The 26,974-nt window shown below is 52.1% G+C and overlaps 2 protein-coding genes across 3 annotated transcripts; one reads left to right on the plus strand and one right to left on the minus strand.

The window, feature by feature from the left end:
• The first annotated feature begins 282 nt into the window (after positions 1 to 282).
• On the plus strand, positions 283 to 1,263 carry HIGD2A (HIG1 hypoxia inducible domain family, member 2A). The gene is made up of 2 exons (XM_008581256.1): positions 283 to 499; positions 861 to 1,263. The coding sequence occupies exons 1-2, from the start codon at positions 346 to 348 to the stop codon at positions 1,025 to 1,027; spliced, it is 321 nt and encodes a 106-aa protein (XP_008579478.1). The 5' UTR covers positions 283 to 345; the 3' UTR covers positions 1,028 to 1,263.
• A 2,555-nt stretch (positions 1,264 to 3,818) lies between these two features.
• On the minus strand, positions 3,819 to 26,387 carry CLTB (clathrin, light chain B). Of its 2 annotated transcripts, XM_008581257.1 has the most exons (6): positions 26,015 to 26,387; positions 20,839 to 20,885; positions 9,488 to 9,605; positions 9,109 to 9,220; positions 7,167 to 7,220; positions 3,819 to 4,280 (listed from the first exon to the last, which is right to left on the minus strand). In XM_008581257.1, the coding sequence occupies exons 1-6, from the start codon at positions 26,199 to 26,201 to the stop codon at positions 4,109 to 4,111; spliced, it is 690 nt and encodes a 229-aa protein (XP_008579479.1). In that variant the 5' UTR covers positions 26,202 to 26,387; the 3' UTR covers positions 3,819 to 4,108. The 2 variants fall into 2 exon arrangements, with proteins under 2 accessions (XP_008579479.1, XP_008579480.1); XM_008581258.1 differs by lacking the exon at positions 7,167 to 7,220.
• Positions 26,388 to 26,974: the final 587 nt, after the last annotated feature.

The raw sequence follows: 26,974 nt of genomic DNA on the forward strand, positions 1-26,974 counted from the left end.
CTGAGCGAGGTGCGGCCGCAACACCGAGGGTTGCGATCCCGATGCCGACCCGGTCGGTATGGCGCGACACTGAGGGTTGCGATCCGTTGTCGGACACGAAAAAAGACAAAAAAAAAAAAAAAAAAAAAAAAAACTTCTTCCGGCCGGTGCGCGCATGGCTTTGCAGGCTTTTGGGGAAATGTAGTCCTATCAGCCTCGCTACCGTGCTGATTACTACGACTCCCAGAATGCAACGAGCGCTTGCGCCTGCGTACAGCGCTCAGCATATTTCCCCCGCCTTTTGATGACCTCATCAGGAGGCGGGGCTCCGCATTCTGATTTTCTCAGAGCGTTGTCGTCCAAGTCATGGCGACTCCCGGCCCTGCGACTCCAGAGATACCCTTTAAACCATCGCAGCCTCCAGTCGTTGAGGGCTTTAGCCCCAGTGTCTACAGAAATCCAGAAGGCTTCAAGGAAAAGTTTCTTCGCAAGACCCGTGAGAACCCAGTGGTACCAATAGGTAAGCGGGTGCTGTAGGAACTATAGACGGAGAGGACAGTGATGTCGGGGGCAATGAAATAGGGGAGGCCCCGGGACGCCAGGGGGTCCTGGAATGAGAGTGGACCAGCGATGTGGCGAAGGGGCGGGCGTTGTGAGGCGGTGAAACTGATTGGAGCAGGAGCAGCAGCTGGGCTTGTGGGAGATTGGAGGGCGGGCGTGGGGCGGGGTCTGGAACGAGGAGGATGTCGCCTCCCCCAACCCCTCGCCTTCTCCTCGCTACTGTCCATAGGTATTGGGCCTGGGGGGAAGGAAGTCCCGAAGCAGGGAGGCACGAGCGGTGCCTGACCTGCTGCTCCCCAGCTGCTTTGTCCTCTCCTCAGGTTGCCTGGGCACGGCGGCCGCCCTCACCTACGGCCTCTATTGCTTCCACCGGGGCCAAAGCCAGCGCTCCCAGCTCATGATGCGCATCCGGATTGCCTCCCAGGGCTTCACTATAGCAGCCATCTTGGTGGGTATAGCTGTGTCTGCCATGAAGTCTCGACCCTGAGCTCCGGGGAGATCGTTCCAAGACCCAGGAGTAACCACTGACCCTGCCACGAGGCTCATTCCCTCCTCTCCCCTGACAGGGCCCTGTGTCGTTAGAGGAGTAAGTGGCCGATTGTGTAACTGTAACCGACAGATTTTTTTCAGAAATCCCAGATTCGGTTCAGTTTGATTGCTGCATACTTCTATTTGTGCCACATCCTCTTCATTCCCTACTTAATAAACTCTAATTCACTTGTACTTTGCATCCGTTTCTCACCCCACTGTCAGCTCCTGACCTAGACCATCTTGGCTCTTGACGCATATTACAGGACAGGAAACTGAGACTCAGAGAAGCAGCCTAAGGTAGTGGTAAAAGCATAGTCCCAGAGCTCTCCAGCAGTTTGTGTATTTAGTGTTTTAGGATTTTGGAAGAAGAGGCTGGGGTCCTGAGCAAATGCTAGAAGAGAGGTGACCTGTGAGTTCTTCATTCATGTAACGTCTCAAACAGATATTCATGGTCTGTGGTCAGCTCTCCTCAAGTGTTGATTTGGGTACCCAGGCTCCTCCCATGTGTAACTCCACTATTTTCTTTTCTTTTTTTTTTTTTTTAAATATGACCGGTAAGGGGATCTTAACCCTTCACTTGGTGTTGTCAGCACCACGCTCTCCCAAGTGAGCTAACCAGCCATCCCTATATAGGATCCAAACCCGTGGCCTTGGTGTTATCAGCACCACACTCTCCCAAGTGGCCACGGGCCTGCCCTGTAACTCCACCATTTTCAACACTAGCTTCAGGTTGGCAGAAGGGAAAAGAGGGAGTGAAGAAGACACACCCCTTCCTGAGCCCCCTGTCAGAGTCTAGATTCCTGAGTGGAGAGATATAGGACTAGAGCCAGCTAGGTTTCTTGCTTCCACCATGGTCTCTCAGCTGTGAGGCAGAGATTACAAACATAGAGCAGTGCGTTGTGGTGACCCTTGGCCTCAAGATACAAGGAAAGGATATGGAGTAGTACTTTTAAAGAGGATGGCCACTGCCGTGGGTTAAGTGTGTCCCCCAAAAGTTCATGTATTGGAAATTTAATCTATTTAACAGTGTTAAGAGGGTGGGAAATCCTATTATGGTAATTGAAAGGTAGGGCTTTAGAGGTGATTAGATCATGACTGATCCATTCATGGAGTAATGGTTGATAGTTTAGTGGGTGGTCATGGATGTGGTTCTGATGGCTTTATAAGGAGAGCTAGTGAACAAATTAGCTCTCTTGCTCAACCCATTTTCACAGTGTGATACCCTGTGTTGCTATGGAGAGTCACCACCAAGAACAAGGCCCTCACCAGATGTGTTTCCTAGATTTTGGACTTCCCAACCTCTGAAACTGTAAGAAATAAATTTAATTTCTTTATAAATTGCCCGGTTTCAGGTATTCTGTTATAAGCAACGGAAACAGACTCATATAGTCACTGTTTGTAAGTGTTGGTGTTATGGTGTCCCCCACAAAAGATAAGTTGGAGTTCTCACCTCTAGCTCCTTAGAATGTGACCTTATTTGGAAATAGGCACTTTACAGAGGTAACCAAGTTAAAATGAGGTCACTAGGGTGGGCCCTTATCTAATATGTCTGGTGTCCTTATAAAAAGGGGAAATTTGAGCACACAGAGGGCAGATGATGAGAAGACAGCCATGTGATCACAGAGGCAGGATTGTAGTGATGCATCTGCAAGATAAGGAACATCCGAGGCTACCAGAAGCTAGGGGACAGGCATGGAACAGATCCTTTCCGAGCTCCTTCAGAGGGAGCATGGCCCTGCTGACACCCTGATTTTGGACTTCAGGCCTCCAGACTGTGAAACAATAAATTTCTGTTCTAAGCCAGCCAGTTTATGGCAGCCCAAGGAAACTTATATAGTTGGCAATTACTCAAATCTTTTTAAATACCATGCAGGTCACAATGGCTTGAATATAACCTATTTGCAGCCTTTGCTGAAGGAGAAGGTGTAGTTAGTGGTGGTTTATCCCAAATCCACAAAGGGGCACAGCTAAAGGACAGAGTGAAATACGCAGAGCAGTGGGCCTTCCACATCCAGAGGGGCCTGGCCAACCCCAAGGAAGGGAGTCTAGCAGAGGTTGCCTTCACCAACCTCCCACCCAGGCTTAGAGGAAGCCTTCTTACCAGGAAGCCGCCACCAGGAAGCTCTGGTCTTGCCTCTTCCCTCCCACCGCAAGCCACTTCTCTTCCAGGAGACTTGGTGTCATAGGTGCACTCTTTCTCTCATGTGTGTGTGTGTGTGCGTGCGTGTGTGTGCACGCGTGCGCACGCGCGCCTGGGGACTCTTTCTCTCTGCATATACACACACACACATACACACATACATACATATATGTACACACACAGAATCCCTACCTCACAGCCTTGTTAAAGGGTCAGAAAAGGGCTGGCCTGTGGCTCACTTGGGAGAGTGTGGTGCTGATGACACCAAGACAAGGGTTAAGATCCCCTTACTGGTCATCTTTTTAAAAAAATAATAAAAGGGTCAGAAAGATCAAGGGTTTGGATCCTCATACCAGCCAGCCACCAAAAAAAAAAAAAAGGATCAGAAAGGATCAAGGTTGCAAAAGTGTTCTGTGAGAGGCTGTCTCCTCCTGCAGATGGAGGCAGCAGGCATAGACAAGTTGGGGCTCCCACTTCTGCCTAGTTCCTGGGTTTCCAGGGGAACATCCTCACCTTCTCTCAAGGCCATGAAGCTGGGAAAGTGCTAGGCAGAAACTGAGCCCTGACACCAGTTGTGGCTTCCAGAGAAAATGAGAATGATAATAAATACTTGTAAAAAGAGTTAACAACACACCCTTTAAGCCAAGAAAAAAATACATCAGGATGGACAGTCACAATTGAGTGGACTGAGGAGGTGGGAGGGGCTGGACCACAGGGCCGGGAGGGAGTAAGGGGCAAAAAGGGTGAGGATGCCCCTTCCCAGCCCCGGAAGATGGGGAGGAACGGAATAGGCTGTGCATAGCAGCTGCTGGAGGAGATTTCCACCCTGGCCAAAGCAGCTGCTCCTCCTCTGCCCGGGCCCAGCCCATGCTTTGTGGCCATGCTTATGGGAGGCACCTAGCGGGACAGCGGCGTCTGCTTTAGGGACATGAGCACTGAGCGCAGGCGGGACACATCTTTGCACTGCTTGCTGCTCTTGGGGTTGAAGTCACACAGCTGGGCCACCTTCTCCCACTCTGTGCCTGGGGTCTCCTCCTTGGATTCCTTCACAAAGGCCTCCTCAGATGCCCTGCAGGTGGAGATAGAACAGAGGTTTCACAGCTGTCTGCCTTTGCCCTGATACTCCACTGAGCAAGGCTGCTTTGTTCCGCCTACTCTGGGACACTATGTCCAGAGGTCTCCTCCCCAGCCCTGTGGCCTCTGACCTCAGCTCTCCAGGAATGGCCTTGTCATAAGAGTGCCTAGCTGGGTCCTGCCTCAGGACCTTTGCATTTGCTGTCACATCTTCCTGGAATGCTCTTCCCCCAGACCTACTCATGGCTTGCTGCTTCTTGTCATTCAAGTCTCAGTGCAGGCCTCACCTCCTCAGAAAGGTCTTTCTGGTCTAGGCACTTTCTGTACCTCTCTATCAGGATTTCCCAACCTGGGGCTCTTGACACCTAAAAGCCATTGAAGGAACTAATGCAGTATCTAAGCTATTTTCAACATTCCCGAAAACTTAGCAGAGATAGGACATTGACTGACCACCTAACTGAAGCGCCTAATTCAGCACTGCCTAAATGTTCTGTATAAGTGTTCTCCAGGAAAGGGTTGTGGTCAGATACATATGGAAAACTCAGTTAAAGAGGATCTTTATAGCAAGACCTTCAAAGACTTTCATGCGCTAATGTAACTTATGGACCTTCAAGGTGGAGTATATGATGGACATAAAATCCATCACATTGCAACATATTTGACTAGAGCCTTTCTAGCCCAGAACGACTATTATCTCTATGGAGCCACAGTCTGGGCGGATGCTCCATTGAAGTCTTTGCTTTTGGTTGGAATCAAGTCAGGATGAAAACTGGTGGTCTCATCAGAAGTTCTGGTTGACAGTTATAGAAGCCACTGATTAAGGGACAATAGGGAAACAAAATACAATAAATACAGTTTAGTGAACAAAATCTAAATGGGGAATCTAAAAGAAAGACGATAAAGGATTCGTAGGTGGGGAGAGCTGGGTCTGTGTACTGTTTAGCCAGCAAGGGTCCCTGGAAAGCCCCTTTCTTTTCTGGAAAGCTCCCTCTGCATCTCAAGCAGGACTGGTTCTGCCACATGCCAGGCACTGGCCAATAGCGGGAAGCTCTCCAGGTGATTCTCACCTGGGCTGTGCCAAGGTAGAACTGGCTGGGGGTCAGGTGACCTGGCCACTCCCTAGTGATGTTGCTTATCTGCTCTGTGCTCATTTTCTAACCTGTAAATGAGGATCACAGCTTCCACCTACCAATTGTTTCATTGGCCTGAGAATCCAGTGAAGTGGTGAGTGCGTGCAGGCTTGGGCAAACGTGACGTGATGTGTGGAGTTGGATGGCAGGTGGGGATGAGGGGAGCTCTCCCAGGAGCCACCCTTCAGGATCAAGAGGCTCCCTCTACCCGTGTGGCTCAGAGTGTGGTCCATGGTCCAGCAGCATCAGCATCACCATGGAGCTTGTTAGAAATGCAGAACCGTGAGCCTCACCTCATCCTACTGAATTAGAATCTGCATTTTCACAGATCCCCGGTAATTCATAGGCACATGAAAGTCTGAGAAGCCCAGATCTAGACTCTCCCTCTCTTCAGGGCTCTCTTGGGTGCTCCCTGGGCCATTTCCTTGGGCACAACAGGAGCACTGAACTCGCTGTGGTAGTCCACAGCACCCATGCCCATCTGACACCCTCTCCCCTCTGTGGGAAACCTCCCATGGCTCCCCACTGGCTTCAAGATCAAGTCTGAGCTTCTTAGGCTGGCACAACAGGTGCTTTGCAACTGGCCCCAAGCTGACCACCTCCCAGCCTCAGTTCCCACCCATCCCCCCACCCCAGCCCCCACATTGCTCCAGCCGCTGCAGGCAGCTGGGTGTTTCCTGTCTCTACGCCTTTGCCCCAGCTGCTTCTCCCACCAAGAATGCCCTTCTCTTCTTCCCACCCTTCCCACCCAGCAAACTCCTTTTCACGCTTTAAGGTCCAGCTGAAGGTCTTGAATCTCTGAAGCCTTCCCTGGCTCCCCCAGCAGAGGGATGGCTCCCAGAGCTCACTGTGTCCTTCACGAGGCTCTTATTACAACATGCTCCAGATCATGAACAACTTGGGGGACGGACTGTGTCTTATTCCTATTTGGCCAGAGACTAGCATAGGGCAAGTACTGGACAGATGGGAGAGTGGCTGAAGGAAGGAGAAGACGACCCTGGTGTGCCTGTGCTCTGTAAGAGAAGGGTTGGCCTAGACAACATCAGAGGCCAGGAGAGCACACACAGAACAAAGAACAGCTACATCGGAACAGCAAGTACTTGGCACACATGTGTGGCAGACTTCACTCGTTAATCACTGCATTTTTTCCTTCAGCTTCAGAATCCCCAACACTGTCCTCCAGGTTTTCACTCTGATCAACTGGGGTTGGCATGAGATGAAATCTGTTTGCCATTCCAGGTCTAGATTAGTCATGGTACCAACTAGACCCCAAACTAGCAACATGTGAGAGGGGCCCCATGGTGGTCTGGGCAAGGGCTAATGGCTGAAGCTTTAAGGAGGAGCCATGCACTTTGGGAGGAGGGTGATAAATGTCACATAAGAGCATCTCTCCCTCTTCTTTATATATCTCCAGCAACCTCTTCACCCCATCCACCCTCAAGAGGCATCTCAGAGGGAGGGAGTTGGGGCCGCTTTGTCATTTGCCCCTCCGACATGGGGATGGCCAGCACATTCTTTTCTCTGCCTCCACCAGGCATGGCTCTGATTTAGCAAAGCTGCCTCCAATTTGCTGGAGGGATGGAGGTGAGAGTTGGTCGCCCAGGAGTTTGCCTCCTCTGATCATTGTGCATGCCCAGCCACACTCATTTACGCCCCATAAGCAGGAGACTCAAGAAACCGTGTGCTGACCACACACAGGGGCCCATGCCCTCTCCAGCTCCCCCCAGCAGAGGAGCAAAGGAGACACATACACGTAGCCGATGATATCAGCATCTGGCTGCTGGTAGAATGCTTTGTCAGCGATCCTTCAGGGAAAGGTTAGGGGAAGGGGTTAGGTGCACAGAAAGACAGGTAGGTAGAGGGTTAAAGAGAAAGAGAGACAGCATTAGTACCTCCAGTGTGAGAGGTGTTAGGAAGCACAGTTCTGGAAGGCTCAGTAACTACCCACAGCTCCTGAAAGGAGAGTGGGGATCCTCTACCCTGGCCCCAGGGCCTTTTCTAAAACCCAGTCCTGATCATAGTGCTCCTCCTGTTCAAAAACCTTCACTGGCTCCCCATGGCCTGGCCAGGTTCTCTGACCAATCCTATCACCCAAGGCCCTCACAGTGTGACTCCCCCAGCTTCCTGCCTTCTCTCCCATCACTCCCTGACTCCCTATTGCCCAACGCACCCCATCCTTTCTTTTGTATTGTACCATGCTGTTCCCAGGTCTACACTGCCCTCTCCTGCCCCTTGCCACCCTTTTCCTGGTGAATTGCTAGTCATTCTCCAAAGCCCAAGTCCCCAGCACAGAGCTTCCGCCCCCACCTGCTTCTTGCTTCCCTTGCTTCCACGCCCTTCATACAGTGGCCCTTCTGTACTTGAGGTCAGCTGTACATGTGTGTTTCTCTACTCTGAGTACTTTGAGGGCATAAGACAGAGTTCTCCTTATCTCTGTCTCTAGTGCCCAGAGGCTGGCATGCAGTGGTTTCTTGGACAGAAGTGTGGCAGCTGCCCAGACTGCACCTTTCCCTTCCTGGAAGACCCTGTGCCTTGAACGGCACATTTTTGAAGGCAGGGGCCGCTGGGCAGCATCCAGTCTGAGACCATTTCCATGAAGAGGGTCTCTGGTGGGCATCTGCTGTCTTTGCCAGCCCAGCATCCATCCCTCTTCTTCCAGAAAGGGCACTTTGATTGTCCTCTGCTGGACCAAGGTTGCTCCCACTTCAGTCCCTGTGGTTTGGGTGGTCCTGACCCCATGCACAATCCAAGGAATGGGTCTATTACCCAGACTCGTTCATCAGAGCATCCCTCCCGTCTACAGCCCCTGGGCCTGGCATGGACACGTGACCCAAGCCATACCAATGAGGGCCAGGCCAATGACTTCGGCTGGAGCTATTAGAAGCAAGATGTTTTCACTGGGGTTGCCAAGAGAAAACAGCAGAAACCTGGAGCTGCTGGCATCTTTGCCCCCATACCAGAAGTGTGTGCCCAAGAGTGGAGACAACATTGAGGAAAGCAGAACTGACAGTACAAGCGGGTGCTACTTTTCTTCATCTGAGCCCCCGACGCCCCTTAACTACAGTCCTACCCCTGGCTTTCAGTTATACAGGCCGCTAGTTTCCTTTTATCCTCTGGCCACTCTGGACTGAAGTGTTGTCATTTCTACAAGCACTAAAATCCTACACACAGATGGATTCTTTGCTCCCAGGCAGGCCTGTGCTCTCTCTGACCCTGACCCTGGCCACAGAGGGCCCAGGCCTAGCTGTTGGCTGCTGGGCCCCCGGACAGTCTGGCTCACATCCCAGGGCCCTGGGACCTCTTCGGCTGGCTGACAGACCCTGCTCCCGCTCTGTGGTGGGGAGGAGGCAAGGGCTCCATGGAGGACCAGCTCTGAAGGACTCTAAACACCGCACGAAACCAGGGAGGAGCCTGGGGGTTGCGGCTTCTCCCTCCTCTGTGCTCTTGCTATCGACTCCCCATCCTCAAGACAGTCCCCATATCATAGCTCCTCTCTTTGTCCACAGCTTGCCTCAAGTCCTCATAGCCCCCACATGTCCCCATATCCCCCTCATGTCCCCACAGCCCTCCCATGAGTCCATAGCCTCCTCATGCTGTCATATCTCCCTCATCTTTCTCTATAGCTCCCTCATCTCCCTGTAGCCCTAACTTGTCCCCAAAGTCCCCTCATGTCCCCACATCTCCTCCTCTCACCGGTTGTTGATCTTATTCTTCTCGACTTGTTCACTCTGGCGCTGGTTCCACTCTTCCAGGTCCTTCTTGGCTTTCTCCCGCCACTCCTGTTCTGTCACCTTAGAAGCAGCATCTGCGACCGCAACAGGAGAATGAGGGGCATCTTTTCAGTCAGGATGTGCGGGTACGGCTGCCCTGTCTGCTCCCCCGCATGGCCCTGCCATGCAGCCTCAGGGCCCAGCCTCACCCAAGTCCCACATTAAGCCGTGAAGGGCTCCTTATACTCTAAGGCTTCCCCAATCCATCCCCCACCATGTCCCAAATAGCCGACCCAGCTGGGTGCCCTGGCAGGGGGCAGGGGGACTCCCGGCTCAGCTCCCAGCCTCAGCCCTGCCCTCACCCAGCTCTTGCAGCCGCTTCCTCTGCTCCTCTCTCCATTTGCGGATGCTCTCGGGTTCCTGAGTCAGCCTGTCAGCCTGGGCAATCGCAGAGTAGCCGTCGGCAGGACCGTTAGCCTCCTAGGACACAAAGACATGGCAGTGTACCCAAGCCACTGTCTGTGTTGCCCCTGCTGAAGACCCCACATACCAGGGCACCCCTTCACATTTGGTCACCTCACACCCACGGTCTCCTGTAACTGTACCCTACCTTTGCACTCGCTGTTCCTTCTGCCAGCAACACTCCTCCCCCTGTGTGACCCTGGGCAAGTTACTCAACGTCTCTGTGCCTGATCATTGCCTCAAGCCCAGCCACACTCGTTTATATCCCACAAGCAGGAGACTCTAGAAACCATGTGCCAGCCACCTTCCTCATCATAACATGGGCTAAATAATAGTATGCAGCCCACAGAGTTGATACAAGGATGAAATGAGTTTAAGAACATAGAGAACTTCAAACACTTCTTGGTACACAGTGAGTCTGTTGGGTTATTACTATTAAAGTCACTCTTTATTAGAGTTGTATTAACTCTTAACACTTATACAGTTTGAAATGTGTTTCACTTTATAATGTGCTTGTCTATTATCTGTCTCCTCCATCAGAATGTCACCTTTGTGACAGCAGGACCTTGTCTGTCCTGTTCACTGCTGTGTCCCCAGGGCCCAGCACTGTGCCTGACACATAGCAGATGCTCAATAGATGTTTGTGGAATGAGCAAGCAGCTCTGAGACATGCAGGTCAGCCGTGGCTAAGATCGCACAGTAGTGACAACCTTGGACTCTGCAACCAGACTACCTACGAGATGCATGTAAAGCCTGGGGCAAGTTACTTCAACCTTGCCCGGCCTGTTTTCTCATCTGAAAATCGGAATAATAGTTAAGACAAACTCTAAGAGCTATTGTCATGATTTAATGCAACAATATTTGTAAGACATTTAGAAGAGTGCCTGGCATGGGATGGCTCAACAAATGGTAGCTAGAACCATTACTTTTGTTATTTATTCCCGTTTTACAGGGGGGGGAAACTGAGGCAAGGAGAGATGGCACAAGGTAGTGGCAGAGCCAGGGCCAGAGTCCAAGCCTCCCAACTCCCAGGCTCCCAGACTCCCAGTTCTCACTGCTGCCCGCCATAACTGGGGACTTGACGCTTTGGGGGGGGGGGGGGGGCAAACCCTGCCCAGTCAGGATGTGGCACCCTCTGGTCTGGCAAAGCTGAAGTCCCTTTCTGATCCTGCAACAGGTCCTGCCACGCCCCCTCTGGCACTCTGCACGACCTCCACATTCCTGTCTGCACACATCCCACACACTCAAGCTGCCCCGCCTTTTGGCATGCAATGGCCTCCCCTCCCTTCTCTAGCTGGTGAAATCTTAGCCCATCCCATGAGTTTCCAGCTCTGGGATATTTCCCAACCCCCCGGGCACCTTTCCCACCTCTTCCACTCTGTGCTCTCTGTCATAGCCTTCACCTTCTACTGTGAATCTCCCCTGCTGGACCATGAACTCTTGGGTGGCAGGGCAGGACCTTGTTCATAGCCATTCCATCCCTTTGTGGCTCCTTGTCCGCCTCCTTCAAAGCACTTATCAAAACTGTCATGATCTGGGCTGGCTGCTTAGCTCAGCTGGTTAGAGTGTGGTGCTGATAACACCAAGGTCCAGGGTTCAATCCCTGTACCAGCCAGCTCCCCTCAAAAAACTGTCATGATCTGGGCTGGCTGCTTAGCTCAGCTGGTTAGAGTGTGGTGCTGATAACACCAAGGTCCAGGGTTCAATCCCTGTACCAGCCAGCTCCCCTCAAAAAACTGTCATGATCATCCATGTTGTTTAATGTCTTCTCCCCAAGGGACAGTGCCTGGCATGCCCTCTGTCCTATGGCGCCCTCCACTATCCTCAGAACATAGCAGGTGATCAGTAAGCAGAGGCTGAATGAGTAAAGAGTGGCGGAGCCAGCATGTGCCTGTTTCAGAGAAGCTCCGTAAGCCTTAGCCCAAAGGGGTGTTGGCCACCAGGGAAAAGTGTTGGAGTGAGCAGGACTGAGCCAGGGAGAAGGGTTAGCCTAACATGTCCTTCAGGTTGCTGCCTTCCCTTTTCACCAACATTGACTTTTAAGTCTTTTGTTTCTGTTTGGCAGCAGGCAGCCAGCTTGGGTTTGGTAACAGAAGGGGCAGACAAACGGAACATCAGAGCTCCTGTCTCCAGCTGTCTGGGGAGTGAGGGAGGGGTGCAGGTGCGTGCTGCAGCCTGGCTGCTCAGATCAGGCTGGGTGAGGCAACTGGGACAGAGTCTTCAGTCCCCTTTTCTGCACAGCACTGCACTTCAGTTTAGAGAGTCTCTCCCAACACCCAAAGAGGCCTTTCCAGGTCTCCTATCTGGAGAACACAAATTAATCTCATTCCTACCCTGCTGCCTTCTGGGAACAGCCCTGCCCTAAGACCACTCCTGCCAAAACTTATAGAACTTTCCATATGCAGACAACTATACTTTACTTTGTGTATAGAATCGGCCCTCCATATCCATGGGCTCCACATCTGCAGATTCAACCAAGCTCTGATCAAAAATATTTGGAAAAAAAATACCAATACAACAATTAAAAAAGACAAATTTTAAAAAAGAATATAACAACTATTTGCATAGCATTTACATTATATTACATATTATATGTAATCAAGAGATGGTTTGTTTATTTATTTATTTTCTGGTCAGCGGCTGATCAGAGATGATTTAAAATATACTGGAGAATGTGTGTATGTTATATGTAAATACTATGCCACTAAATATAAGGACTTGAGCATCCATGGATTTTGATATTAGGAGGGATCCTGGAACCAATGCCCTGTGGATACTGAGGGACAACTGTATGTGATTATTCAGGTGCTCTGTTTAATTTTCTTCATAGCACTTATTTTCATCTGAAATGACTTGTCTGTTTCTGTGTTGACTGTCTCCCCCTCTAGGAAAGTTACTCCATGAGGTCAGAGAATTTTGATTAAAAATAAAAGTAGGGCTGGCCAGTTAGTTCAGCTGGTTAGAGCGCCACTTCGTAACACCAAGGTCAAGGGTTCAGATCCTCATACCAGCCAGTTGCCAAAAAACAAAATAAACAAAGTCAAGGCATCCATCTGACCAGCTTTCAATCCTCCCTCTGTTAGCAAACACGTACAGAGCCCCTTCTCTGTGTTGGCCTACGTGGACGTCCAACGGGCATCTCAAACATCACTGGACTTTTCACTCTCTAAACTTTTACCTCTCTTCTCTCCCCCCACATTCTTCCCCCATCCCAGTAAAAGGCACCAGAATCTGCTCATTTGCTGAGACCGAAACCTCATGTTTGTCCTTGATTTCTCCCTCCTTCCTATCTCACATCCAATCCATCAGCAATTCCTGTGGGCATAGTGTGTAAAATGTGTCCCTTATCAGATCACCTCCCACCCTCTCCTCCTCCAGCCTTCATTGCCGCCTCTGGCCTGGTCCACTGCTCCCCGCAGCCCTTTCTCCACACAATACCAGTTGACCCATTTGAATCCTAAATCAGATTATATCATGTCGAGCTTAAAAATATCTGAACACTTTCCACTATGGTTAAACAAGATTCAAGTGATCCAGTCTCTCCGTGCTCCTCTTGTGCCTCCTCGGGGTCTCTGTCCGGAACAGTCTTCCCCTAGAATCTAGGGCCTACGTCTTCTCAGGGCCTCCCTGTCTCCTGATTCAGGCTCAGCTCTGAGAAAGGCCTCCCTGAGCACCATGACCACGTCTCTAAGCAATTGCTCTCTTTCATTTTCTTCATAGCACATATCACTATCTGAGATGACTTGGTTTACATATTTAATATCCATCTCTCCGCTGTCCCAAGTAAGTAAGCTCCATGAGGACAGAGCCTGTCTGTCTCCGTATGGCATGCAGAACAGGGAGGGCCTGGCTGTAGGAGGATTTCAAGAATATTTATTGAATGAATTTATAGGTGTTCAGGCTTGGGGACAGTCCATCTTCCAGGAGCTTGGTAGGGAAGTCTGTCACAAATGAGGACCGTGGCTGGACAACGTGCTGTACCACAAGCCAGGTAAAGTGGGAGGACATGGGAGGGCTTGACCATTCCTGCCTGGGGGCAGAGTGAAGTAAGAGATGAAGAGTGGGCATGTCCAGCCAAGAGCCAGCAGGTGGGGCCGGTGCTTTGGGGAAACTAAGAGTCCATGGATGCCACTAGGTGTGGGAGGAGATGAGCTGGGAGAGCTGGGCTGGGCGAGGGCCCTCTGGGTCTCTTCCCGTCTGTGTTCTTCAGGGCCCACCATCTCCATAAAGCCTGCCCTAAAATTAAGACTCCAAAGAACTCGCAATTAAGTGGCTTTCTTTGATCTTTACAACTCTACGTGGCGGGTTTTATTACCCTTGCTCTACAGGTAGGGAAACTCTCTAGCTCCAAAGTGCCAAGGTCATCCAGCCAGGAAGTGGCAGAGCCAGGATTCAATCTGAATTACTGGGGCGTGAATGTACTCACCACACAGTAGCTCAGAGAGACCAAAGTCACTGTGTGTCACATGCTTGTGTGCCACTTTTTGTCTTTCTGATAAGCCTACCTTCCCAAGATTAGAGACTGTGTCCCCCTCCTCCCATTGTCCCTGCTCCCCATGCCTCACCTCTCTCTCACACCCACACACATACCACCCCTCAGCTCACTTAGTGGCTGGGTTTCTAAGGAATTTCTAAGGAACTTCCAGGGCTACAGAGCACTTTTTTCAACAGCCCTGTGGGGGCAGCAGGGCAGGGCCTCTAATCCTTATTTACAAATGAGAAATCAGGCTCAGAACAGTTAAGCAACTAGTCCAAGGTCATCCAGCTAGAAAAAGCCAGAAGACGAAGCCCAGGTTTTCTGACTCCATCCAAACTTCCGCTGCAGCCTGCAGTCTGGGTGTGGGGCAGCCTTGAGGACACATTCAGATCCCGTGGGTATTTCTCTCCTCCCCTGAAGCAGCAGCACTGCATATCCAGGGTCACCACTCAGTGTGTTCCACAGCACCAGGTGCCAGGAGGTGGCTCTGCCCCAGGCCCAGGTGCAAAGCCTGCCCAGGCTGGACTTGCCTCCTCCACCACTTGCCCACCTGCAGTGAGGTCCACTAGTGCGTCCTGGCTGGTAGCTGTACAGTCCTGCACCTTTGACTTCTCCAGGCTTTCCTGGCACGTCCCTCTGTGCAGCAGGCCCCAGGCTCTGGGTGAGCCCTGGACTGAGCGACTCTGTGCCTTTACACATGCTGTTCTCTCAGCCAGCACTACCCCCTTCCCCTTGGGCAGCCTTGAAACCCGCTTCCGGCACCCCCTGACTTAGGGCGGGCTCTAGCACCTGTCTGGATTAAAGTCCCGTCCCTTACTAGCTGTGTAACCAGAGCGAGCTATTAAACCTCCTCATGTAAAATGGGGATAATGACAGAATATACGTCGTGGGGTGCTGGGAAGATTAAATGAATTATGTAAAGCCCTCGGATGATGCCAGGCGCATAGAAAGAACTCAAACTGTTCGCTCTTAATAATACCCCCACATCTGAGCCCTTACCATCCCGGGCCACCAGTACTTCTTTCCAGGTCTCTGTCCTCTATTAGAAGCGAGCTTTTTGAGGACAAACACCCCAGTGGGTTTGCCTCTGCATCCACCACCCTGAGCACAATGCGTGGCACTCAAAGAACGTGAGATGACTGAACGAATGAATGAGTGACTGATTACTAAGTGATGTGGAGGGCACAGGAGAAGCACTGGACACAGCTTCAGAGGGACTGCGCTTTACGTCCTCCTGCCACTCCCTGGATGCATGGCCTTTGAGAAGTCCTTTCCCTTGGCAGCATGGATAAATGAGTGACAACATCCCACTGAAGGTGCAAAGTGAGGCTCGCTCACTCTGCGGCCCATGGAGGATGTGCACAAGTGAGGGACAGCATAGCTGTGGTGGTTCACTGTTGCCACATGGCAAGGGCCCCATACATGCTGGCCCACACGGCACCATGACCGGGAAGAGCACAGTGGCCTTGCTGGCAGGCAGAGTACTGAGAAGTTTGCTGGCTCCTCTTCTCCGGGCTGCTCTGGGCTTATTTTCCTGCCCCTGCCCCTACTCCTGCCTCTGACAGTGAGTGCTGGGGGCCACAGCTGGGCTCTTCTTTAATCACTTGAGCATCCCAGAGGGGAGATTTGGTCAGTACCAGGAGGGCTGGTAGCCCAGGAGAGCTCAGCAGTGGCTACAGAAATGTGCTGAGCCCCTCCCAAACTCCAGAGAGGGAAGGGATCAGAAATGGCCAGGACCAGAAGGCAGGAGGCTACAGTCAGGCCAGGCTTATTTCAGCCCAGGGGGCTGGCCAGCATGTGCTGTCACTCCAGGGATGGCCAGGAGGATGAGGCATATCCATCTCTGGGATTGATCAGCTAAAGCTAAGCTAAGCTGAGCTGCTGATTCCTCTAAGTAGCTCAAGAGAGGATGACGGGAGTGTGGTGGGGAGAGGAGAGAGAATTTGTGCGGAGGAGAGGGAGTCCTGCAGGGACCTTCTGTGCCTCTCCTGCTGGTGCCAAATGGAACTGGAATCAATGTGGGCAGGCTTATTCTTAGACCATCTTGGGGATCAGGTTCGTAGCTGGACCCCCTAGTGGCCCGCAGGCTGCAGAAACGAGCAAGAAATGGAGCACAAAAGCTCTACCCAGGACTCTTGAAAGTGTTGCCTGCACAGGCCAAGGTTTCTCCTCCCGCTGCAGGTGCAGGCCAGACCCGGTGATGCTCAGTCCTAAAGAGTGTTTGCCAGGGCTTTCCACCTGCGGCCCAGCCACTGTGGCCAGCCAGTTCCAGCAACAGAGGGTAGCACAAAGCACAACCAATCAGGGGTCAGAAGATGTAGGTGAGCTGGAGCCTCGCCACTAAGTTTCTGAGTGATTCACCTCATCTGTGACCCCTCCTCTGCCTCTAAGGATTTTAGGGCGGCACTGATGTGAAATGATTTATAAGTAAACATACCTGGGGTTATTATTAGCAGGAGTGAGAATAAGAATCCCTGCTAAGATTGGGAAGGAGCCCCAGGGTTCCTTAAATTCATCAAAAGCAAAGCAGGGACTTCCTGTCAAGGTGGTGGAATAGACGGTCCCCAGCGTCACTCTCTTCCACAAATCAGTGAATTTACAACAATAAAAATGTAACAAGCTGGGGCCGCTGGAGCTCAGGGGAAGAGGAGGAGAGACCTATGGAACTCATCAAGGCGGGAGAAAACACAAAGAGAGAAAAAAAACTGCTCTCAGCATTTTGGGCTGCAGCCACTTTAATGCTGGAGCACATGGAGAGGAGCCAGCAGAAGCTGCAGCTGTGCCCTTCAGATGGAGTTACTTGGAGGTGGAAGAGGAGAAGAGGACTTGGTGGCCCCCAGGACAGCACAACCACTAACAGAATTCCTGTGGACCCACGCAGGAGTGAGGAGCCAGAACAGCTGAAAAAGGGGAGACACTCAGAGGCCGGTGAGTCATCAGAAGGGACCGGAGCAGGGCCTGTCCCATGGGAAGTGTTTGGAGCGTGGGCAGTGGGGGAGACAGGCCCAGGGGGAGAACACTGGGACACAGCAGGGACAGCCGATCCGCCCCCAATCAGTGCAGGACCACTCAGAGGAGACTGGTCAGGAATGCAGAATTGCATGGGGTGCAGTTTGATGAGAAGATTCAGGCCCAGATCAGAGATTCTACACAACCCAGGTGCACCGAGTATCTGGAGAGCCGAAAGTACCTATAAGGTCAACCATTAATCCCCAAGCTGCACAAAAAGCCTTCCCTAGGGAAACAGCAGCAAAGCGGCAATTTACCTCAGCCACACAGCTCAAGTACTGGTTCCCACAGGAAGTCCCCCGTTTTTGAAGTAAGCAAAGGACAAAAACTTAGTTCCAGCCCAGGCACACCACAAATGCCTTGGGGCCCACCAGGGGACATGAGGCATGGAGCCAAGGGCAGGACCCCTGCCCACAACCCCTCACACCACCAGCATCTTGGGGCCCCACCCAGGAACCCGAGGATTGGAGCCAAGGACTGGACCCCACTCCCACATACAGGCACACCACCAATGCCTAGGGGCCTGCCCGGGGACCCAGGGCTAGCAGCTTGGGACCAGACCCCCTTCCTACAACCAGGCACACCACACCAGCACCTCGGGGCCAACCAAGGGACCCAAGGCATGGAGAATGGGACTGGACCCTCCTCCCACAACCAGGCTCACCATGCCAGAGCCTCAGGGCCTGCCCAGGGACTTGGGGCATGGAGAAGGGGACCAGACCCCCCTCCCACAACCAGGTTCACCACACCAGTGCCTCAGGGCCTGCCCAGGGACCCAGGATAAGGAGTTGGGACTGGACCCACCCTCCCACAACGAGGCATGCCAGGACAGTGCATCAGGGCCCATCCCAGGTGCCAGAGACATAGAGAAGGGGACCAAACCTCCCTCCCACAACCAGGCACACCTCACCAGTGCCTCAGGTCCCAAATGGGGACTCAGGGACTATAGAAGGAGACAGGACCCCCCTCCCACAACCAGGCATGCCGCACCAGTGCCTTGGGGCCTACCCTGGGACCTGGGGCCTACCCTGGGACCTGGGGCATGGAGAAGGGGACCAGACCCCCCCCCACAACCAGGCACACTGTGCCAGCTCCTCAGGGCCCACCCAAGGGCCTGAGGCATGGAGAAGGGGACCGAACCTCCCTCCCACAACCAGGCACACCTCACCAGCACCTCGGGTCCTGCCCAGGAACCTGGTAATGGAGAAGGGGACCAGACACACCTACCACAACCAGGCACCCCATGCCAGCACCTCGGGGCCTGCCCAGGGACCCGGGGTATGGAGCTGGGGACTGGACCGCCCCCCCACAACCAGTCACACTGTGCCAGCACCTCGGGGCCTGCCCTGGGACCCAGGGCATGGAAAAGGGGACCGGATCCCCCTCCTATCACCAGGCACACCTCACCAGTGCCTTGGGGCCTACCATTGACCCAAGGCATGGAGAAGGGGACCGAAACCCCCTTCCACAACCAGGCACACTGTGCCAGCACCTCAGGGTGTGCCCAGGAACCCAGGGTAATGAGCTGGGGACTAGAACCCCCTCCCACAACCAGGCACACTGCCAGCTTCACAGAGCAGGCCAAAAACATCTCCTCCATGTGGGTGGCCCACCACAGCCACCACGATAACCATGGCTTCTGTGAAGGTGGCTAGATGCCACAACCACCACTCAGATGGTCCACCAGCCACTGGAGTAAGTTGACACAACGAGAGTCACCAGCAGAGATAAAGAAAGGAGGAGGAAGTCTGTCTCCACAGAGCCCATTTCATAGTGACGGAAGAGACATCTGCTCTATGATAGTATTGGGGGACCTGATCACACCTCTCAGCATTGGACAGATCATTTGTGCACCAAATCAACAGAGTAACCATTATTCTTTCAGAGGGAGAAAAGAAATCTAGGGTGATTACAGGGGGGAGGGGGAGCGGAAGGGGGAGGGGGCAGGATTGGACAAAGGGCATAAAGAATAATTGCAATTTGTAACAATATATATGCTAGTAATATTGATTTGATCAACATATCTCAATGTTGAACCCCAAAAATATGTATAATCAATTTTGATTCAATAAAATTTTTTTTAAATTAAAATAAATAAATAAATTATTTTTTAAAAAAGAGCAAAGCAGGACAGGAGTGGGGGAGGGGAGGGAGAAGGCAAAGGAGCCAAATCAATCAAAGGAGGAAAACTCTAGAACTGGCTGCTTTCCTGTGTGACTTTGCATAAGTCTCTTCACCTCTCTGAGCTTCAAGTTCCTAATCTATAGAAAAAGAAAATTATCCTGCTCGTGGTATCTGGGTACTTCTGTGGTCCCAAGTGTGTCCACAGCTCTAGGTCCACTTTAAGACTTAGATCTTTTGGGTCAAGAAAAGTCCTTTTGAGTGTGCCCAGGGCCTTGCAGTCTAAGTCTCAATGATCTACCAAACTATATAGAAGTGAGTGCTCATTCTTTCTTTTTTTTTTTCTTTGACTCTGGCCAATATAGGGAAATGCTCGTTTTTTGGCTGTGTCGGGCCCACCCAGACATGAAACTGCTCAGGTTCTAGAGACTGACTTTCTTAGCTTGCAGATAGTTGGGTAATTTTCCAGAAACAGGACTTGGCCAGTTTCCTTGTATAAGGTACCAGCCTATCCCACTTACATAAGAAAGTATTGTTTATTCTCCCAGAGGATTCAGGAAGCCAGTTCCTCAGGGCAGGACTCAGGAGATCCTGCAGCTACCGCCCCAGAGATCAATGGTCTTTTGACCCAATCTGAGTGGGAATTAAGGCTCATGTGGAGGTTTAGCCCCACCCAGGCATCTGGGGGTGGGGGGTGGGGAAGAGGAGTGTTGCATCTGTGGGGTCCTGGGGTTGCCATTTGTGGTCTGAGTTCTCTCATTCTAAGTACTCCCAAACTGATTTGTGTGTATATAAGGGGGTGGGGGAGGGGGAGGAGTTAGGTGGGTGCACAGAGAAGCAGTCTTTAACCACAATTATCCTTACTAGGTTTTCCCCTTTTTGTGGAATAGGATCACTGTAAAGAATTTTTAAACAATCCAGTGAAAGGGAAAGCCCTTTTTTTCTCCCTACCCCACCCCATCCTCAGGGTTAACCATTGTTAACAGTTGGGCCCATCCTTTCAGATATTTTGCACAAACAAATTTTTAAAATAAAAAACAGGACCATGCTGTGCATATTATTCTGCAAGCTGCTTTTCCAATTAATATATTGTGGGCATCTTTTCATGTCAATGCAGAGAGCTCAGATTGCCTTTTTTAACAGCGTGGTTTTCCAGTCTAGTCAGTCCCCTGATACTGGACATTTAGGTTGTTTCCAGTTTGTGTATAATCCTGCAAAGAGTCTGGGTGTTCTTGTCCAATTATTTCCTTAGGGAAAATTTCAAGCAGTGAATGTCTGGATCAAAGGATATGCCCAGTTAAAGTGCTCACATGCACTGGGAATGGCCACCCAGTGCAGCCTCCCACCAGTGATGCATGCTCAGGCAGGACCTTGGGCTGTCTTCATTCCATGCCAATGTGGGCCACTTTATCTCTCCCTGCAGAAGCTAGACATCACCGTGGTAACCTGAGGCTACTCCCCATCCATCCCTGCTTCCTACATGTCAAGAAAACATGTCAAAACCTTTGCTATGTTCCCATCCCAAAGTGTCAGACATAACAAACAGAAGAACTTGGAGCCCTAAGCCTCCTAAGGATGGGTCCATAAGTTACTGAGAACCAGGCTGTCGGTCCCCACCACTGCTGAGACCAGAATCTTGCTTACCTGAAACACATCTCCATTCACCGTGGTCCCCATGTCCTCAGAACCAGCTAGAAAGAGAACAAGGAGACAGCTTTACTTGCTGTTCAGTTTATAGCAAGCACAGAACAGTCCTACATTAGCACCCCAGACAACTTCTATATATGCTCACATATGTATTGACCCCCCCACACACAGACATAATGAACACATGAATAGCTTGGACTCAGTCCTTCACTGTTCACAAAGACTCTCATAGCCGTGACCACATTTGATTTTCACCACAAATGTGACAAAGTTGTTATCAGCTCATTTTACAGATTCTCAAGCTGAAGCTCAGAGAAGCTATGTTGCTGCCCAAGATCACCCAGCCAGCTATAGCTCCTTACCTCCCTGAAGTTAATAGACCCACACCCGCCACTGGGAATGGCCTGATTGTCTGTGGAGACTGTGCCTGGTGAGTAGGCAGAGGTGCTGTAGACTTAGGGCGGGGGCTACGCGGGGTAAGGCAGAGAGGGGCCTACACGTCTACGCCTGTCCCTGCAGTGCCTTGAGCAACTTTTCCATCTGGGAGAGCAGGAATCGCAGTCCCCACCAGGTAGCACCCGGCCTATTTTTTCTCTTTCTGCCCCTCCCAGAAGGATTTTGTTTTGCCCTCAACAGTGTCTCCTCCCGGTCCTTTCCCCTGACATCTGATTAGTCACAAATTCCTGTGGCTTCTGTTGCAACAGCGACCCTCAACGTTGCCCTCCACTCTCTCCCCACTTGCCCAACCCCAGCCCAGGCCTTCATCATCTCTCACCTGCACAACCGCTTTGGGCTGTCTGCCCTGCTACTGGCAAACCCCTGCAAAGGCGTAACTGTGTCTCTTCCTCCTTTCCACTGTCTTCCCCAGAGCCGTGGTACCTGCATGGTACCTGATTAAAAATATCATGAAACAGACCAAAAAGAAATCTACTTCCCATGGACCACAGTGGCCTATAGGGCCTGCTCCCATCTTGGGGAGTTTGCAGGTGCTGTTCCCTCTGCCTGGAAGGCTCTCCCACACATTCCCACCTGGGCCGCTTCCTCACTCTCCTCAGCTTCTGCTCAAGCATTGCCTCATTAGCAGTCTTCCCTGACCACGCCTCTCATCTGCCCCTTCAGCACCCTTCTTCTGCCCCCAGCAGTGTTTTCTCTATAGCACCTGCCGCAGCCTGCTATGTTTATTTGTGTATGTGTTTGTTATCCACTTGAACAAACCCTCCATGAGGGCAGGGACTTTGCTTTGTCCACAGTGAGGCCCAGCACCTGGAACAGTGGCTGGCACAACAGGGACTCATTAAATATTTGCCAAATGAGTACATCTAACCCTGGAGCACAGTCCACAAGGATCTTTACAATCTGGCCCTGCCCATTTTTACTGACTTACTTTCCAACAGTCCCTCCCACAAACCCTAAATTCTGGTTTCCTCCTTCCCCAAATACACCACTCCCCACCCCCCATGCCTTTCTTCCTGCTTCCCTCTCAAGAGAATGCTTTTTTGGATCCATTCAATCTCCAAGGTCCAGTTCTCAAGTCATCTCCTCTGGCAAGCCCTCCCCTACTTCTTCCAACTTCCCTAGGCACTGATGGAAGGTCTTGCCTCCAGGATATCCCAGAATACTGTACAGCACTCCCACCCTCTTGTGCAATTATGTGTGACCCCTCAAGGGCCATGTACTCCATTACCAGGCTCTGCATCCTACTCAGCTCCTAGGGGATCCTGCACAGGACAGGTGAGCAATAAATTGTTGGCTAAATGCAAGTGGATTTGTTCTTTGGGGGCCCATTGTTATCTGCAAGGGCTCTCAAAAACTGCAATGTGTCCTAGCAAAGAGCCATAGGAGGCCACACAGGTTACCACAGATGGACACATATCCCTCTACTGGACAGATAGGGCCATGAGCAGCAGCGACAATACTTTCAGCGTGGGGACTGAAGGGAGGAATACCTACTCCTATGGAAATAATCCCTGATTGATATAAACTATAATTGACTTTGTTTTCTGAGTCAGTGATTAATTCTGACCAACTACATCAGCTGTCACCCCCACTCCTTCAGACAGAGTTTCTCCTGCATGGGTGATCAGGTCCCTAAATCAGGGTGGGACCAACAGGGTTTCAGTGGCAGTACCTTCTGCAAAGGGGCTTCTTCTCCTGGGGCATCTCCTCTACCAGGGCCTTACGTTACCAGGGTCATTCACAATGGTGCCAGTCTGTCTGCTTGACCTTCTGGAGCAGGTGCACTAGCCCATTCCACCCTGACCAGCCCAGTCTCAGAGCCCTCATCTGCAGGCAGCTACCTGGTGCCCACCCTGGCCTTCAGAAAGTCTCTCTGCCCCAGCCTCTCAGTCCTGTGAGTGTTCCTCTGGAGATGTGATTTCAGCTTCTTTGGGAATCCACACACTCCCGCAGACACAATTGTGAGTATCTGTTCCACAATGCTCCCTGAGTAGTCCACTGCACATTTATCATTACGTGTCCACAGGCAAGAGGCTGGCAGAAGAGCAAGGCAGACCCAAGTCCCATAGATAAACCCCTGGGTGTGTTGCTTCCCACAGACGCCTGACCCATTTTAGAACACAGGCAGAGAGGGTCCAGAACATTCCTGCAAGCTTACTGAGGCTCGGCAGGGGAAATGGGCTTGCCCAGAACTGACAGACAAGTCAGAGCCAGGCCTGGCACTCAGAAAACTGGGTGTGAAAGTGCAAACCTTTGGGCCCTACCCAAGGCTGATGAATGGAAACAAAGTGTCCATCACTTAGGCTGGCCAATCCAGCCCAAGAGACTTACTGTGGCTCAGGCCAAGTCCTACACCAGACATCTCTTTCCCCAGGGGCACCTAGGAGCCCAGAGTCAGGGCACTCAGCACAGGGACTGCTAATCTGAAGACCCCATCAGCTAAGAGAAGGTGACTCAGAGTTGCTGATTGGCATCTGCTACTGGAGCCAGCTTCAGCCCAGCTCCCAGCAGGCCAATGCACCTCCCCCCTCAACACACACAGCATCTAGGCGCCTGGCACTCATCGCTGGTCAGGGGAAGATTACCTGTTCAGGTTCAGCCTAGGCTTAGAAGAGTCAGATCAATTCTATCCTGTCTGGCCACCCATTGAGATGCCATCCAACAACATCTCCCTGTTCCCCAGACCCCCACTTAGTAGGGCAGCTGAGCATTTGCAGCTTCAGTGGGTGTGAGTCTCAGAGACCCTCAGAGGGCTGTCTCCCCAGCAGCTCCTTGGAAAAAGAGAGCATGTTGCTGTGCTTCTCTCCGTGACACTACAGGTCTAAGGTGGACCTATGCCCCACTCCTGACAAAGAGAGAACCTCCCGTCCAAGCTGTAAGTGCCTGGAGCCCCACTGTCCTAGAAGAGACTGTAACTTGCTCAACTCCCAGGTTTCTCTGGCTGCCCTCAGCCTGAATTCCACCTGCCCTTCTCTCTCTTGAGGTTCTGACAATGGCCTTTCCCAGCAGGGCCTTCCCCAGGCCAAGCCAGACTGGGGAAAGGGGCAGTCTCGAGGAGGAGTTGTGGACAAATGAGTACTGGTGCATGAACTTGGGCAGGCATTTCCTAGGAATTCTCTGGGACATGGGAGAGTCCATGCTGAAGTGCTGGGAGCAGTTGCTTCAGAAGACCTCCATCGCTGACTGGGTCAGATAGCAAAAGACCCCTGCCTCCTCACCCCCACATTCCATCACCTCCCAGAGAGACTGCCACAGCATTTGAAAGAGCATGGAGCCCAGAGTTGGGAGGCCTGGGATCAAGTCCCAGATCTGTCATTCATGACTGCGTGACTTTGGACAAGATACTCAGACTCTCTGGGCTTTCAGCTTCTTATATGCTACAAAAGGCGTGTTCAATTTTCATATCAAGGGGATACACAGTTGCTTCTAACTCCTCAGCCATTCATTCACTCATTTATGTATCCCCAGTGAGCCTGGCACACAGTAGGTGCTTAGCAAATGTTGAATGAATACAAACATGACTGTGATGAGCCTTGAAACACTTACATGTAAGTATGTAGGTATATATATATACCTACGTATACATATATACACATATATACCTATATATCTATATATCTATATATACCCCTACATACATATATATCTACATACATATGTGCCATATGTACCTATATATATTTGTGCCAGCACTTATTCCAACAGGTCCCTAAACCCCTCCAAAATGACAGTATTAACAGGAAGCAAGGTTTCTTTCGGATGTACCTATGAAGGTGATATCTAGTTTTTAGTAAATATTTTAAGAAACTCTTCCTTCATTCCAGAACCAGAGCAGGACAATCACTGATAAATATGACACTACAGGGACCAGGCCCTGAACCCTGAGGTCTGAAGCTAGCCTCAATAGCCCTGGACAACTTTTGGAAAACCATTGAGTAGACAGTTACAAACCCCTGAAGGGCAGGAACACATCCGACTGATGCCCCTTTGTGCCCCTGCCCCCTCCCCAGTGTCTAACTCAGAGCCATGCACATGGGAGACAGTGTGGCCAGGAGAGTGGGCTTACATTCTGACAGAAACAGGTTTAACTCCTTGATTTGCCACTTACTAGTTGCTTCAGTAGCGCCCTGTCTCTGAGGCAGGTTTGATGATGTCTACGAAAGGGTCAAATGTAACATGCTTAGTCCAGTGGCTGCAGGACGGCAGTGGTCCCCAGGGAGCTTTGTGAGTTCTCAGAGCACCCGGTGTCCCCTGCTTTCCCAGCTGTGTGAGGGAGCTAAGCCTGAGGGGCCAGGAGGTCTGCATTCTGGCCACACCTGCACCACTTAGCTGGGAGCCTGGGACACCAGGGCTTTCAGGAGGCTCAGGAGGGACTCTCAGCTGGGGTTGGATTCCAGAGCCAGGCAAGCTGGCCTGGGAATGAAATGTCATGACAAAATTCTTGTCCTGGGAGTCACCAGATCCACAGCCTCAGGCAAGGCCTCAGCTCATCTCCAGCTCAGAGGTCCTAGATAGCCAAGAAGATTCCTCCCCATTTCCTCCAGGCCCCCACTCCTGTACACACACACAGCCCCAGGCCTGCTCCTGGCTTCCTTACGTAGCAGGCCCTTCCTCACTCTCTGGCAGGGCCCCTAGGCCTGGCCTGCTCGGGCCGGGGCCAAGGTCTCCCCGGGGCAAGCCCCGAGACCCCAGCTCCCAGGCCACTGCGCTGACTCACCCCCACTCGCGAGTCCCAGCTGCGCGGAGGCCACCTGGCTGCCAGCAGGTGCCCCGAAGCCTTCGTCATTCTCTATGCCTGCGATCTCGCTCTCCTGCTGGGCCAGGAAGGCAGCCGCTGGGTCCTCGTCGGCCGACTCGGGGACCGCGCTCTCCGACGAAGAGAAGAAGCCAAAGTCATCAGCCATTTTCCCCGCGTCTCTGCTGAAGCCTCTCCCTGGCGCTCGGCTTTGCCCGGCGGCCGCGACACTGTCACCCGAGCCGACCGGGGGAGCCGGCCTCGGCGGGGACGGGCTCTGCGCGGCGGCCCAGCACTTCCTTTCCGCCACCAGGCCGGGATCGCCTGTCACTGCGGCTGCAGGCGCCGCGGCGGGAGGAGCCGGGAATGGGAATGTGGTGATGTCACTGGCCGAGGGAGGTCGCCTCGCAGCGGCCACAGGAGGGCGGCAGCAGGACGGCGCGCAGCCCGAGGGTCCGCAGGCCCGGGGCAGCGCTCTCCAGCTGCCTCCGCAGCAGCGCTGGTTTCCAGGACACCAGGAGAAGGCACCGCTCCCGCCTGGTCTGGAGGCGAAGCGGACTGGACAAGTGGCCATACTTGTGCCCAGGGCCACGACAGGCAGACAGACAGCTCGGACCTCGGGAGCTCGGAGTGGGTGGCAGCTGTGCAGATCTTGCTTCTAATCATTCTGCAAAAGTTTTTTCACCTAAGCTGAGCGGATATTATGAACCCCATTATATAAGCCTCCTTCCTCTGTAAGAGGAGGAGACCGAGACGGAGAAAGGCTTCGCTGCATCTTTTCATGCAAGTTCAAGGCCTTTTCACTAGGCCATATTGCTTTAATGTATTTCTTGTGTTTTCCAGAGTTCCTACGACCCAACTGGGCCCCTACCTAGAGACTGGACCCCTTAAACATGCTCTAGGTATGAACCTGCCAGAGAAAGGTAGACCAGTACCCGTGGC

This window comes from Galeopterus variegatus, unplaced genomic scaffold (assembly GCF_000696425.1).
Source record: "Galeopterus variegatus unplaced genomic scaffold, G_variegatus-3.0.2 Scaffold2309, whole genome shotgun sequence".
Classification (NCBI taxonomy): domain Eukaryota; kingdom Metazoa; phylum Chordata; class Mammalia; order Dermoptera; family Cynocephalidae; genus Galeopterus; species Galeopterus variegatus.

Coding starts and splice junctions, on each gene's coding strand:
- HIGD2A (XM_008581256.1), top strand. CDS start 346: ATGGCGACTCCCGGCCCTGCGACTCCAGAGATACCCTTTAAACCATCG. Junction 500..860: donor GAACCCAGTGGTACCAATAG/GTAAGCGGGTGC, acceptor TCCTCTCCTCAG/GTTGCCTGGGCACGGCGGCC.
- CLTB (XM_008581257.1), bottom strand. CDS start 26,201: ATGGCTGATGACTTTGGCTTCTTCTCTTCGTCGGAGAGCGCGGTCCCC. Junction 20,886..26,014: donor GCTGGGACTCGCGAGTGGGG/GTGAGTCAGCGC, acceptor TTCTCTTTCTAG/CTGGTTCTGAGGACATGGGG. Junction 7,221..9,108: donor AAGAATAAGATCAACAACCG/GTGAGAGGAGGA, acceptor CTTTCCCTGAAG/GATCGCTGACAAAGCATTCT.